The 15,903-nt window shown below is 44.6% G+C and overlaps 1 protein-coding gene across 3 annotated transcripts in view; it reads left to right on the forward strand.

Moving 5' to 3' along the window:
• Positions 1-15,903, forward strand: part of CPNE8 (copine 8) — a 263,816-nt gene that overhangs the window by 209,325 nt on the left and 38,588 nt on the right. For all 3 annotated transcript variants that reach the window (XM_034766921.1, XM_034766915.1, XM_034766928.1), the window contains one exon: positions 5,650-5,777. In XM_034766921.1, the coding sequence (XP_034622812.1) occupies positions 5,650-5,777 (128 nt within the window). The remainder of the gene's footprint in view (positions 1-5,649; positions 5,778-15,903) is intronic.

The following is a 15,903-nucleotide window of genomic DNA, read 5'->3' on the forward strand; positions in this document are numbered from 1 at the left end:
TGATAGCAAACAGATCAAAGAAGATTAACTTTGCAAATAAACAAAAAATGCAAATTAAGCTTAACATACTAAATAAATTGGATATGAATAGCAGATTCTCACCCTGAGAGACGATACAAGAAGGCTACAGATTCTTAAGGAGCAAGCTGCACTTGCTTTGCAGCTTGGAATCCCCAGGTGTTTCTTTCACAAGCTAAAAATCCCTTTAGCCTGGGTCCAGCACTTCCGCCAGTTCAGTCTTTGTTCCTCACGTGAAGAACACCAGATGATGTCACTCCCTGCCTTATTTAGCTTTTGCTATGGTGGGAACCCTTTGTTCCCAAAGCTTGGGTCCCACACCAGTCTGTGGAAAAATACTGACGTCCCAAAATGGAGTCTAGAGACATGGTCTCATCACATGTCCTTGTAGAGTCATAGCAGACATTACTCGGAGTCTGTCTGTAGCATTCTCAGGAAAGCTCCCCAGGTGGGAGATAAGCTTCTCCTAAGGCCTATTGTTTATTTCTTAATGGCCCATTGCCCTGAATAGTCTCTTCCACACCCACTACCTAGATTGAAAGCATAGTGGGCATTACCCCGGTGTAATTATATTTGAAATACAGGTACATAGTCAATATTCATAACTTCAGATACAAAAATGATACATGCAAATAAATACGATAATGACATTCAGCTACTCATAACTTTTCCAATGACACCTGACATGACTTATCTTGCATAAAATACATTATAATTATGTCATAATCATATCATAATAATATCACTGCAAAAATATGGGGTGCAGTGTCACAAACATTACTTAATTAAAATCCTAAAATTTAGCTCCTTGAGGTCTCACTAGAAAGAGTGCATACTTAGCAAGATAACATTTCGTTACTTATATTAAAGACAAAGATAAATCAACCTCTGAAATCTCTCTCTTTCTTCTAAGTCTTGGTAACCATGGAGGCAGGGAGAAGCTGTCCACATGGCAAGTACAAGTGTCTGGTAGCACGTCTGGAGTTCGACAGGTTCTTTGATTAGCTCAGCAAAATCTGAGGTTCCACTTGGTGACCTCCAGTTTTATACCTTCTTTTCAGGGATTATTGGAGTTTGGCAGCTTTTTTATTTCTACTGGACACTTGTTAACCAGCTTTCTGATTTCTAGTCCCCAGTTTTCCTGCTACTTCCATTGATATCCAGTAGATAGTTTTGATATATAACAACTTTCTTTGGTTCTTTTCTTTGTCAGAGGTTTTTTACATTTTATTCATTTCAAAGATTGTATTTTGTATTGAGAACCCTATTAATTAGAATTCCCCTTTTAAGAATTTTTTAATAGTTTAAGACTATACACGGCTTAGGTGTTTGTGCTTCCTTATGCCATATAATTCATAAAATTTCTACAATGCAACAATAATTTAGAAAGAAAACAGTCCTTTATAATTCCACAGAATTTGGTGAACATGGTCATACATTCTTTGATTATACTGTGACGGGTTGGATCACAGAACCTCCCTTGGGAGCTGCCACCCGATGTGCCAAGACTACTTCTACCCCTGCCTTCCCTGCCAGTTCGGGGCCCCAGCACCCTGTCTTGTTGAGCCAGACACTCCCGTCTGCTCCAACAAAGACCCAGGGTCTGAATTACTTGCCCCAAAGCTGCAGGTTTACCTGAAAGCAACTAACAGAAGTGTGCTTGTCTCTAACACTCAGATGCCCAACTCCCAATGGGGTCTAAACCCAAATAAAGACATTTTACCCTGTATAAAGCTTATGCAGGGTAAACTCATAAATTGTTTGCCCTCCATAATGCTGATAGAGAGAGATGCACGGCTGTTTGCTCCCCCAGGTATTAATACATACTCTGAGTTAATTAATAAGTAAAAAGTGGTTTTATTAAGTACAGATAGTAGGATTTAAGTGGTTCCAAGTAGTAACAGTCAGAACAAAGTAAGTCACCAAGCAAAATAAAATAAAACGCGCAAATCTATGTTTAATCAAACTGAATACAGATAAGATCCTCACCAGTTCCAGAATGCTCCCTTCTACAGACTAATCTCCTTTTAGCCTTAGTCCAGCGATCACTCACACCCTTTGCACACTGTCCTTTGTTCCAGTTTCTTTCAAGTATCGTGGGGGGTGGAGAGGATCTCTCTTTAGCCAGCTGAAGACAAAATGGAGGGGTCTCCCATGGGCTTAAATAGACTTTCTTTTTGTGGGTGGAGACCCCCTCCCCTCTCCTATGCAAAGTCCAGCTCCAAGATGGAGTTTAAGAGTCACCTGGGAAAGTCACATGTCCATGCATGACTCATAGTTTCTTACCAGGTAGCAGCCATGGGTCACATGCTACCATGAACGTCCTCAAGTAGACTTCTTATGTGGATTGAAGCATTCCAAGATTCATTGTCCTTTAAGTGTCTCTTGATTAGGTACTTAACTTCAACATTTCTTTCTCCAGGAACTGACCAAATGCTCTACTACGGTTATTTAGAAATCAAATCAGTACACAGCCAATATTCATAACTTCGAATACAAAAAATTATACATGCATACAAATAGGATTAATAGATTCAGTAGATCATAACCTTTGAGATATGTTACATGGCATATGTAGCATAAAACACATTCTAAGCATATTTCCATAAAGCCTTACCATTAGGTATACGTGAGGTACCATCACATATACCTAATATCTTTCATTTCACATTCTTCAAAGCTTACAATAAAATAAGAAATATTGAAGGACCTAGACAAATTATCCACATATAGAAAGATGGTATAGCTGATTGATAAGGCAGACACAGTACAGTTTTTAATTTGGACTGAAAACGCGTGTTGGACTTCTGTGGGGTATAAGGAATTTTGGCCCATGTAACCTTCAGTTTCTTTGGTTCAGACAGCGAGAGGGAGGGATAGCTCAGTGGTTTGAGCATTGGCCTGCTAAACCCAGGGTTGTGAGCTCAATCCTTGAGGGGGCCACTTAGGTATCTGGGGCAAAATCAGTACTTGGTCCTGCTAGTGAAGGCAGGGGGCTGGACTCGATGACCTTTCAAGGTCCCTTCCAGTTCTCGGAGATAGGATATCTCCATTAATTTATTTTTTATTTATTTAAGTTATTTCTGCCTTGCATAAATTCTATAGTTTTCATACTCCTTTGTGACTTGGTTAACTCTCAGAACATTATGGGTTTGTCTGCATAGGAAAACATCCTCTTTTTCTATATATTCTTTGTTTAATCTTCTGGGTGGACTTTTTTTAGCCATTCAAAGACTCCATTCATATATAAATGTATAAAATGGTCTCAATATTAATCCATTGCACAAGCGTAGTTAAAATATATTGTTTAAACATTCCAGATCAGTTCCCTGGAAAATTCTGCTTCAAACTTCACTTATCTCAGTTCCGCGGTCAAGATGAAGTGTGGATTGCTGGTTTCCTATTATTTTTGGTTAGATTGAGATAGACATTACTTGGGGGTAAACAAAGGTACATACTGTAACCTTGGTTGTGTCCTTGATAGGGGAATAGATTGGTAGATTTTTCTGATTTAAGGCCAGAAGGAATTATAGTTATTATTCTTAACACACGCAAGGGCATATTTGAAATCTGTACATCTCACAGGAGGCAGTGTTCCCTCTAGTTTGATCTAATGCCAAAGCCCCCCTCCCATTGTATCTCATGAGAAAAACTACAAGAAGAGATCTTTGCACTGTTGAGTATAGGTACCATAGAAGGTGATGCCAGAACTTTACTGAAGGAAAAGGTGTTTTCTGGTATTCACTTATTCCCAAATAGAATGGTGTCCTGTGCACTCTGAAAATGAAACAAATACTTTGTGAAGATAAAGTTCTAGATGATTGCTCTGGGAAGTATTATCACTACTCTAAACCTGGAGGACTAGTTTGGGGCCTTAGATCTTCAAGATGCTTATGTCTACGTTTCAATAAGAGAAGACACAGGATATGTCTCAGTGTCCTTTCAGTCACTACCAGTATAAGATGCACTGCCCTTTGAGTATTCAGTGATCCCAAGAGTATTCACCAAGTGCTTGGTGGTGGTAGAAGTTTAACATCATGATTGAGGCCTGCAGGTGTTATCTATATCTGGACAATTGGCTCATAAAATCAAATCATTTCAGAAGTTAAGGTTTTTTCTAACTACCAGCCCTGAGATTCAGTATGGAATCTTAAACTGGGATTTGACATATTTACATATTATGAAACAAATAAATAGGTCCCTCCAAATTGGCAGCCCATTGTGCATAGGCATTTGGTGCGATAGGTGTTGTAAAGATTTAGTAAAAAAAAACCTGCCCCAAAAAGCTTAGTCTCAAGTACAAGAATTCCAAGCAGTCCTGTGTCTCCCAACATAGTGAGCTCACAGGTCCCATTTGTCCCCCTTGTGCACTAGGTCCAATCGTGCTCAGGATCAGTTTGCCCAATACAGAGCAGAATACTGAAGCCAATAAAAACTACAGCTTCCCTTACACTTATATACTGTTGTCAGGGTTCCCCACACACACACACTCTGAACTCTGTGGTACAGATGTGGGGACCTGCATGAAAGACCTCTTAATCTTATATTCTACCAGTTTAGGTTAAAACATCCCCAAGGCACAAATTCTTTTCCTTGTCCTTGGACGGTATTTTGCTGCCACCATCAAGTGGTTTACACAAAAATTCAGGGAAGGATCACTCGGAATCCCTGTCCCCCCAAAATATCCCCCCAAACCCTTTCACCCCCTTTCCTGGGGAGGCTTGAGAATAATATACCAACCAGTTGCCTTAGCAGTGTGACCCAGACCCTTTGTCTTCAGGACACTGAAATCAATCAGGTTCTTAAAAGAAGAACTTTATTGATAAAGAAAAAAGTAAAAGAATCACACCTGCAAAATCAGAATGGAAGGTAACTTTACAGGGTAATACAAAAATTTAAAACACAGAGGATTCCCCTCTGGGCTTAGCTTCACAATTATGAAAAGAGGAATGAAACTATTTCTGTAGCATAGGGAAATTCACAAGACAAAACAAAAGATAACCTAATGCATTTCCTTGCCCTACTCACAGTTTCTGTGGTTTTAGATGGATTATTCCAGGTATATGGATTATTTAAGGAGATATTGTACCTGCTTGGCTTCTCTCTCCATCCGGAGAGGGGACAACACACAGAACAAAAACAAATCCTTCTCCCCCAGATTTGAAAGTGTCTTCTTTTCTCATTGGTTCTTCTGGGCAGGTGCCAACTAGGTTATTTGAACTGCTTAATCCTTTACAGGTAAGGCAATCCAGTACAGCTGCCAAGCATACATAAAGGTTGCTACCCTTCCCCCTATATTCATGACAACTGTATTTACATTGGGGTCTGGCCACCATATTATTTTTCCTGAAATATTTTAAATAAGAAATTATTAAGTAGTAATATATTCCAAAACATGATCCAATAAAAGATATTACCCTTACCCACCTTGTCTCTCTAATATCCTGGGACTGACACAGCTGCAACAACACTTCATACAGTATTAGTCTTTTGTTTCATACCTCAAAGGAACACAAGATCTTCAGTTAAATACCATATTAGAACTTTCTCTGTATATTGTGATAATACTTATTTTGATTGATTGTTAATATTTCAATTATTAATCTTATCCAATTTTCTTTAACTATTTAGAATGGAAACCCTCAAAATCCCTACTGCAATGGAATTGATGGTGTAATGGAGGCATATTATAGAAGTTTAAAATCTGTACAGCTTTATGGACCAACAAACTTTGCTCCAGTAATTAATCATGTCGCAAGGTAAGTATTCCAACAGTTGCCTTGGAGAAACCAAATACATTGACATCGTATTACCAATATAATTATTCCATTGAAAAGACAAACAGTAGTAGGACATTAATGTTGAAAAATCAAGCATTCAATTGTCAGGAAATAGAGTTAAGGTTGGAAGTTAAATCTTAATTTTCTGCCTCCATGTGCAATCATTAGCATGTGGTCTTTCCATATATAATTATATATTGTTTCTCAACTAATTAAATTATTCAAATAGTAATTTGTTTTATAACATTCTGTACAGTAAACATAGGGATCCTCGGTCTCTTTTCAGTTAAACTTGTTTCACTGAAGAGGGAATTTGGCCTCACTTTTTCACTAGGAGGAGGGTGGTGAAGCACTGGAATGGGTTACCTAGGGAGGTGGTGGAATCTCCTTCCTTAGAGGTTTTTACGGTCAGGCTTGACAACGCCCTGGTTGGAATGATTTAGTTGGGGATTGGTCCTGCTTTCAGCAGGGGGTTGGACTAGATGACCTCCTGAAGTCCCTTCCAACCCTGATATTCTATGATTCAGTGATTCATACTGTGGAAGCAGAGAAAGAACTGACAGGAAGGGAATTGTGTTTTTCTCCAACAATACTGTACTATTGTAATAAAGACAGGTCCTGGTCCCTCTTCCAGCCCATTTGTTCTACTCCAGAAGCACAGAGGACCTGGAAAGCTGCCTTAGTTTGGCCCTTGAGGAGTCTCTGATGCCCTAGAGGCCAGCTTAGGGGATGCAGTTGAGAAGAGATGTGACTGGCATGTGTTGCGCTTTGGTAATACCTGGCTAGTGTAAGGGCTCTTTGGCCATTACAAGCCAGCATAATTTAGAACCAATCTCAGGCTGATCCAGATTTATACTGAGGACATGGTGTATGCAAAGGTGGCTTAAACCCATCTTTGCTCTTCTCCTCTCCTCCTTGGTAGCTAGTAGATAATCTTGTGCAGCTGAGGATCTGGCATCTGATCTGATAAAATTACATTTTAGGAGACCAAATATTTTAATTTTATTAAATTTTTATTTTTCATTTGTCTCATTTTGCTGTTTCAGCACCTTCGCCTATTTTGAAGAAAAACAAAGTATGTTACAATTAGTTGTCGGAAAAACATGTCACACAAAAAATTCATCTTTTTGTAGTCGTTTGTTTTACAAGGTCTTAAGTGGAAGAATTTAAGGTTTTACCAAACTTTTTTTTTTTTATTTTGAATTTTAAAATGTTCATTTCCTCTCTTCCTCCTCTTCACCCCCCCCCCTTCTTCTTTTTTTCCCTTTTTGCCACAGAATACAATAATATGAATAACTTTCAGGGGTTGGGTGGGTTGGTTAGTTGAACTTTGCTACTTTTCCTTTTGCTTCTCCAACTTTTCCGAAGTTGAGTAGATTTGAGCAGTCAGAGGGGGCAAAAGGAAAAATTAAATTAAAAAGAGAGAAATGGAAAAAAAGAACAATGGAAAAAAATCTAGACAAGCACACTATCTCATTCGGTGGCAGAAAGGAAAAAAGGCACAGAAAAAGAAAAAAACAAAATGTTTAAAATTTTATATTTTGAAAATTTCTTGTTCAGTGAAAATTCAGAAAACTTAGAGAACAGTTAGAAAAATGGAATAAATATATTCAAAAGAGAAGTGAGAAGGTGCTTGGAATCTTTCTGAACTATTGTCTCTCATATGTATGTTAGGAACAATTTTTCCATTATGAAGAGATATATTTTATAACTTCCGACTTCACCAAACTAAGTTATGTAGTAGAGAATACTTGGTCCCTTTCGTCCAAACCATAAGATAGATATGAGAAATATACCAGTTAAGAGTTCTACTGAGTTGATACATGCTTTAATCCCCAGTGTGGCTGATTGGCACCTTACTCAAATGGACTCTCAGATCTATTTGTCTTTCAGCTGATTGGGGAAGGGATGTTGTAGTGTTGTAACATTGTCATCAGAAGTACTCCTGCATTTCTGAAGAGAATTTCTGTGGAAAAAAAACTAAAATGAAAAGTAAGGATGATGGCCAAAAAGTGGAGTCATTATTGGAGGACAGGTTTGTGCTTCCTGGAGCCGGGGAAGGTTGCAGAGCTGTAACAAAGCATTTTAGCACCTGTGGTGATCAATCATATTTGCGCTCCCTAGAGGTGCCATTTGGGGGACATGCAGGATCACATCCCGCCCTCTCCCAGAATTCTGCCTCCCATTTAGCACAGCGGTTTTCAAACTGAGGGGCGCACCTTACATGTGAAATGCACCCCACAGTTTGAAAACCATTGCCTTCTGCCAGGGGCCAGCAGATCGGAAGCTGGTGGAAGCCACCCAGTCTGCTCAGGCCCTTGGCTCTTCATGCTGTGGAAGCCGAAGTGCTGGCTGGCTGCCCGGCAGCCCTCCCTGCCCTGTTTCCCAAGTCAGGCCACCTCTGCGCAGCTGGGCGCTTTCCAGGCAGAGTGGTGGAACTGCTCCGAGCTCCTGAAACCTTCTCGTCTCTGCCCGAAGGAGCTTGGTGCCGGCCAGCAACACCCCCTGCAACCAGCCCCTGTCCATGAAGCCTGGCTGCCATAAGATGCTCCCCAAGGTGCTCCCTGGAGTACTCATTCCCCTTGGGCACCTGCTTACAGCAGCCCAGTCACGCCCCACTTGCTGCCCAGGGGCCTTCCATTGCAGCCAGGTCACACTCACCACACTCTCTACACACAGTGGAACCACCCCTTGCTCCCCTTGGCTGCTGGGCTCGCAGTCACACAGCCTGAGCTCAGCCATGTGAGCCTGGTGCCCAGCCCAGGAGCTGGGGGCAGGCAGCTGCTGGCAGGTGAATTCGCTCCTGCCAGCTCCAGAAACCAAGGCCGTGAGAACAGAGCAACCCCTAGATTTACCATATTTCAGATTTCCAAATAAAGCACACTAACGGGGCGGGGATCCTGAAGGGGTGTCTGTGTGCTGGGAGGGACATTTGGGGGATATTTGGAGGGTACTGGAGGGAGTAACTGTGACAGGGGGCTGATGCTGCTGAGCCCAATCCTGTACTGCCCCATTTTTGCGCCCATGCCGGCTCTGCGCCCTGAGCAGCTGCCCCTCTCGCCCCTCCCTAGTTGTGGCCCTGTTCCGTTGGAAAGAACACCATACGACTCAGCAGTGCCTGGAACTTCCCCTCACCATTCCCTCAGAGGTTAAGGGATTGAGATGGGAATTCTAGACAGCCTAGAAGACCAGCTGGCAGAGAAGATAAGTAGAGGACACTCAGCAGCAGCCACATATTCCTGATCCTTCTTCCTCTTACTGGTCCTGTCCAAGATCCTCAGTAAGACTATTTCTGTAAATGTTCATTCTCTTTTTCACCATGATATCACTCCGATTAACCTTGAAGTTCATGGTAGAATAGAGAGAAGGTGTTTTTGCCTGCACCCAGAATCTCAAGTTCAGAATGACTCTGTGGAGGACAAATCATGCAGTTTGGGGATCATGATTAGCCATACAAAAGACAGTAATATACAAGATATAGATAATCTATCTCCAATCAGTAATATTAGGAGTTCATCCAAAAGCTTTAGCACCAGTAATCTTACAGGATGAGTATCTTCATATCATAGTAGACTTCATCCTTCACCAATATTTATGTTGTTCTTCGAGTGCTTGCTCATGTCCATTCCAATGTAGGTGTGCATGTGCTGCATGTACCACTGCCAGAAAGTTTTTCCCTCAGTGGTATCCGTCAGATTGTCTCTGGTGTCCCCTGGAGTCACGCCCTCATGGCACCGTATATAGGGATCTGCCAAGCTGCCACCCTTTCAGTTTCTTCTTTCCACCTGTCATGGTTGCTGGAGCTTCTTCTCGTTCTTGCTCTTGCAAGTACTCTCCCCAATAGACTTTGTTTTTCCTGCATATAGCTGAAAAATTAGTAGTTAATTGCTACAGTTAGTATTAGTTAGTAGTAATAAAGTAGGACCCCTCTTAACGGGATTCTCCCCTGTCCCTGTCACAGGAGCGTGCCTCGGTCTAAGGGCTTCATGCCATGTGAGGCTTGCCACAAGCCTATGCCCATTAGCGACCCCCACTCAGCTTGCCTCAAGTGCCTTGGGGAATCTCACCTGTGTGACCGCTGCAGAGTTTGTAAAGGGTTCAAACCCTGTAGCCAGAAAGAAAGAGACCAAAGGGTGCCATTGGACTCTCCTCTGAGAGAGAGCACACAAGACTGGCACTTCCATCTATACCAGAGGTGTCCAAGGCAGCACAGGACCTGATTTCCCTACTGTACCACTATCCGACACCAGGCATGAACCAGCGCTGGAGGTGAGAGCAACTAAGGCACTGAGACCCCAGGTGCCGTCGAAGGGGAAACCAGCAATTGATGCCGGAGCATCAGTCCACCCCCCTTTTGGCACCACTCGCTGGTACCGTCTGCACCGCTCTCCCATAGTCATCAGGGAGTGAATCCTCACCCTCAGATTCAGAGCTGGAATCCTGCAGCTCCCACAGGAGCCGGCACCGGTCTGACCAACAGTACCTGATGGTGGATATGGACCCAGGGGGGTTCCACCAATTGCCTGGCTGGCACAGACACTGATGCCTGTGTAATGATTATTTTGGACTCCTTTGGCTTTTCATAAGACCCAAGAATCTCAGTCAAGGAGGTCATACTCTGTTGCATCAGAGGGTAGAGGCTCACCATCTCCTCCTGTGGTACAGGAACAGGGCCCAGGTACTGAGCCCGGTACCATACCTCAGGGACAGGCACCATGGGGTCTGCTAGGTGCTGATGGACAGGAGCAAGGCCTGGTACCGGTCCTAGCATCCTCTTCCTCCTCCTCAGATAAGGCGGTAGTGGGAACCTCCATTGCACTCACACAGGATGACCACAGGGTGCACCAAGATCTATTAAGGAGGTTAGCCCAAAACCTGGGGATCCAGGTGGAGGAGATTGCAGCGACCTCCCATGCCCTAGTGGACATCTTGACTCCTTCGGTCCCCTCACAGGTAGCTTTGCCTATGGATAGTGCCATCCTAGAGCCTGTTAAGGCACGGTGTCAAACTCCAGCCTCCTTTCAACGCATGGCAAAAAGGGTGGTGAGGAAATATTTTGTACCACGGAAGGGCTTTGACTAATTATATACCGATCTTCCTCCAGAGTCGTTAGTGGGAGAAGCAGGGGCACCAGGGACCTACCCCCCAAGGCAAAGGACACCAAGAAGCTGGACCTCTTTGGCAGAAAGATCTACCCCAAAGAGGCTCCAACTTCATATTGCCAACCAGCAGGTGCTCCTTAGCCATTATGACTTTAACTCCTGGGGCGCAATGATAAAATTTAAGGAGTTGCTGCCACAGGAATTCAGGGCTGAGTTCTAGTCAAGGAAGGCAGAGCAGTGGCGCAAGCAGCACTGGACATGGCCAACTCAGCTACTTGGGTCCTGGCTTCGGCTATGGCTATAAGAAGAAGCTCGAAGCTGCAGACCTCGAGTCTCCCGCATGAGGTACAGCAAACTATCCAGGGCCTCCCATTTGAGGGCATGTCACTCTTTTTGGCGCAGACAGACTCCAAGCTCCACAGCTTGAAGAACTCCAGGGCCAGTTTCTGGGAAGTCTCTGGGACTGCACACACCGGCCCCACTGAGAAAGTATTTGAAGCCCCAACCTCTGCCTCATTTCTATCAGCCTCAGTCGAGGCAGGATTATAATAGGAGGCGTGGCAGGAGCTACAAGAGGAGGCCTCCTTCCGAACCCTTGTTGGCCCATGGAGCTATTACAATCGTCAGACAATCATTTGGTTCTAAACAGGCCTTTTGAGGGTGCGTCCAAGGATGCCGTACCAGAACAGTGTCAGGATACAACCGCCCCGATTTATGTGGACCAGCTATCCCATTTCTATTGGACATGGGCCCATATCACTCAGATCGCTGGGTGATACACATGATGATACACTCTGGAGTTCAGTTCTTCCCGTCCTTCCTTCACGTCCCTCTTCAGGGAGCCTTCTCATGAGAAACTCCTGATTCAAGAAGTGCAAATACTCCCTGCAAGTGGGAGTGGTAGAGGAAGTTCCTCCAGAGCTAAATGGCAAAGGGTTTTACTATTGATATTTCCTAATCCCGAAGACCAGTGGTGGTCTCAGACCCATACTGGTCCTGCAAAACCACAACAAATTCATGAAGAAGCTAAAGTTCCGCAGGGTCTCTTTGACTTCCATTATCCCCTCTCTGGATCCAGGAGACTGGTATGCCGCCTTCAACTTAAAGGATGCCTATTTTCATATTTCAATCTTCCAAGGCCATAGAAGATTCCTTCATTTCATTGTGGGTCAAGTACACTACCAATTCACAGTTCTTCCATTTGGCCTGTCAGCAGCCACTCAGGTTTTCAGGAAGTGCATGGCAGTGGTCGTGGCCTTCCTAAGAAAACAGGGTGCAGGTGTACCTTGACCTCAATGACTGCTTGATCAGAGGTTGGACGTGGGCTCAGGTGAAGGCAGACATACAATTGTTACTGTTAACCTTCCAGAAGTTAGGGCTTTTGTTAAACATGCAAAAATCGACTCTTTCTCACATTCAGAGGATAGAGTTCATAGGGGCAGTCCTCGATTCAGTCCAAGTCAGATCCTTTCTACCGGGTGCCAGATTCCAGACCCTAAACTAGATCATAGAGAGCCTCAGAAAACTATCCATCACCATAGTGAGAAACTGCCTGAAGTTCTTGGGGCATATGGCATCATGCACGTATGTGATGAAGCGCACTACGTTGTGACTCAAACTTCTTCAGGACTGGCTAGTGTCAGGGTACCGACCAGGTCAGGATCGCTTGGACAGGGTGGTCACAATTCCCCCCATCGGTGATTGCCTCCCTCTTACAGTGGCTGGATCCGGGGGTAGTATGCACAGGTGTTCCATTCACAAAATCTCAGCTGTCAGTGTCTCTAGTCACCAGTGTTTCCACGCTGGGTTGGGGAGCTCCCCTGAGGATCCTCAGGACTCAAGGCCTCTGGTCCCAGGAGGAGCTCTTGCTACACATCAATGTGAGAGAACTCAGAGCGGTGTGCCTTGCCTGCCAAATGTTCCAGCCCCACCTGGAAGGCAAGTGTATGTCGGTGCTTACAGACACATGACAGCGATGTTCTGTATAAACAGACAGGGTGGAGCGTCATCCTCTCATCTATGCCAGGAAGCCCTCCGTCTCTGGGAATTCTGCATAACCCACTCGATCCACCTCAAAGTCTCCTATCTTCCAAGGGCCCAGAATGAGTTAGTGGATTGTCTCAGCAGATCCTTCTCTAATCACAAGTAGTCCATTCGCCCAGATGTCGTGAGGAATATGTTCCAGAGGTGGGGAGATCCCCAGATAGACCTGTTTGCAACGAAGTGCAACAGAAAATGTCTGCAGTTTTGTTCCTTTCAGAATCACCGTGTGGGCTCAATCACAGACATGTTTTTTCTCCCTTGTAAGGCCCATCTCTTCTATGCATTCCCTCCCATTCTGCTCATATGCAAGGTCCTGGTGAAGGCCAGAAGGGAAAGAGCGAGTGTGATCCTGATTGCGCCAGCCTGGCCACATCAGCACCGGTTCACCACTCTTCTGGACTTCTTGGTAGAAACACCAATCACCCTAACTCCATTTTCGGATCTAATCTCTCAGGATCACGGACGCCTATATCATCCAAATCTCGAATCCCTCCATCTCACAGCCTGGAAGCTTCATGGCTGAATTCCTTGGAGGTAACATAGACTCATAGAACTGGAAGGGACCTCAAGAGGTCATCTGGTCCAGTCCCCTGCACTCAAGGCAGGACTAAGTATTACCTAGACCATCCCTGACAGGTGTTTGTCCGACCTGCTCCAATGATGGAGATTCCACAATCTCCCTAGGCAATTTATTCCAGTGCTTAACCACTCTGACAGTTCGGAAGCTTTTCCTAATGTCCAACCTAAACCGCCCTTGCTGTAATTTAAGCCCGTTGCTTCTTGTCCTATCCTCAGAGGTTAAGAACAACAATTTTTCTCCCTCTTCCTTGTAACAAACTTTTATGTACTTGAAAACTGTTACCATGTCCCCTTTCAGTCTTCTCTTCTACAGACTAAACAAACCCAATTTTTTCAATCTTCCCTCATAGGTCATGTTTTCTAGACCTTTAATCATTTTTGTTGCTCTTCTCTGGACTTTCTCCAGTTTGTTCACATCTTTCCTGAAAACAACAAGGGCTATTGGTATCTTCAGTTAGAGTACACCTGGAAGAAATTTCAGCTTTTCACCCAGGGGTGGAACAGTAGGTCCTTTTTTCTAGTCATTCTGTAGCCACTTTCTTAAGGGACTAGATAGGCTGTACCTACAACTGCAGCAGCTGATCCCTCCCTGGGACCTTACCTTGGTACTGTCAAGATTCACAGGACCCCCCATTCAAGCCCATGGCAATGTGCTCTTTACTTGTTGTGAAAGGTGGCGTTCCTTGTGGCCCTCACCTCAGCCAGGAGTGTCTTGGAGATTAGGACCCTCACATCAGAGCCTCCAGTCTTCTTCAAGGATAAGGTCCAGCTGCACCCTCACCCAGCCTCCCAAAGATAGTGCAGTTCCACAATAACCAGGATGTTTTTTCTCCCCGTCTTGTACCCAAGACCACACACAAGTAGCCAGGAGCAGAGGCTCCACTTGCTAGATGTCAGGCAAGCACTGGCCTTCTACATAGAAAGAACCAAATCATTTAGGAAGACTCCTGAGTTTTTTGTGGCAGTGGCTGACAGGATGAAAGGCCTCCTGGTCTTAGTCCAGAGAACTTCATTGTGGATCACTTCTTGTATCTGTGCGTGCTATGACTTGGCAAAAGTCCCTGCTTCAGCCCCGACAGCACATTCCACAAGGGTGCACGCATCTTCAGCTGCATTTGTGGCACAGGTTCCCATCCATGATATCTGTAGAGCGGCAACAGGGTCTTCTGTCCACACCTTGGCAACTCATATGCCATCATGCAGCATGCCAGAGACAGTACTGGATTTGGCAGAGCGGTGCTACAGTCTGCTTGTTGGTGAACTCTGAACCCACCTCCTACATCTTTGGGAGTCACCTACACTGGAATGGACATGAGCAAGCACTCAAAGAAGAGAAAACCGTTACTAACCTTCCGTAACTGTTGTTCTTTGAGATTTGTTGCTCATGTGCATTCCAAAACCTGCACTCCTACTCATCTGTCAGAGTTAGCCGTCAACAGGGAACTGAAGAGTTGGCAGGGTGGCAGATCCCTATATACAGCGCCATGAGGGCGTGACTCCAGGAGGCACCAGAGTCGACCCAATGGATATCGCTGAGGGAAAAACTTTCTGCTGGCAGTGCATGCCACGCATGCATAGCTACATTGGAATGCACATGAGTAACACATCTCAAAGTGCAACAGTTACAGAAGGTTAGTAATCATCTTTTTTCCATTGGAGAAGTTTACAGTACAGTGGCAGGCTCTTCAGATTAGGAAGGTGCCATGTTTTTTTCTCAAAGATCATGGTGGTCATTGCAACAAAACCAAGGAAGAACAAAATTGTATTTCTCTACCACTTGTAGAATTTTCTGATTTTGGTTCCATCATTTGAATGATGCAGGAGAGTTGTCAAATGCAGTTGAAAAGTGGCACCTTCTGTTCGATTACTTGACATTCATATTTAACCATCTGCAACGGGGTATACCTATCTGCACCTGCCCCAAAAGGTTTAACTCTGCTTTGTAGGCTGAGGAAGCCCCGCCCTTTCGACCCTGTTGGGCATGTTCAGCCTGGAGGCAACATATAAAAGGTAGCAGCCCAGCTCAGTCTGGAGAGGCTGCTGAGGGGGAAGGACGGGGGCTTCAGGCTCCCTGCAGGGAGTTGCTACAAGCCCCGACTAAGGGACTATGACTCATAGAGTTCCTGACTGGAGACTCCAGGCTGCCCAACGAGCCCAGAGAAGGGATGGCATCGGTGGGAGTCCGGCCATTTGAGGACCCCAGAGACCTGGGGGAACTGGAGAGTTTCAGTGAGGGGGAAAGGGTAAGAAGAGGCCCATGGGACTGGAACTCTTTGCCCGTGAGTGAACCAGAGGACTGGTCAGTGCGTTTCAGGCAGATCCCTGCAGATTTGGTGGTGAGCACCCCCGCCAGGGCCCTGGGCTGGGGCTCAGAGGAGCAG

The sequence above is a fragment of the Trachemys scripta genome, chromosome 1 (assembly GCF_013100865.1).
Source record: "Trachemys scripta elegans isolate TJP31775 chromosome 1, CAS_Tse_1.0, whole genome shotgun sequence".
NCBI classification, from domain to species: Eukaryota; Metazoa; Chordata; order Testudines; family Emydidae; genus Trachemys; species Trachemys scripta.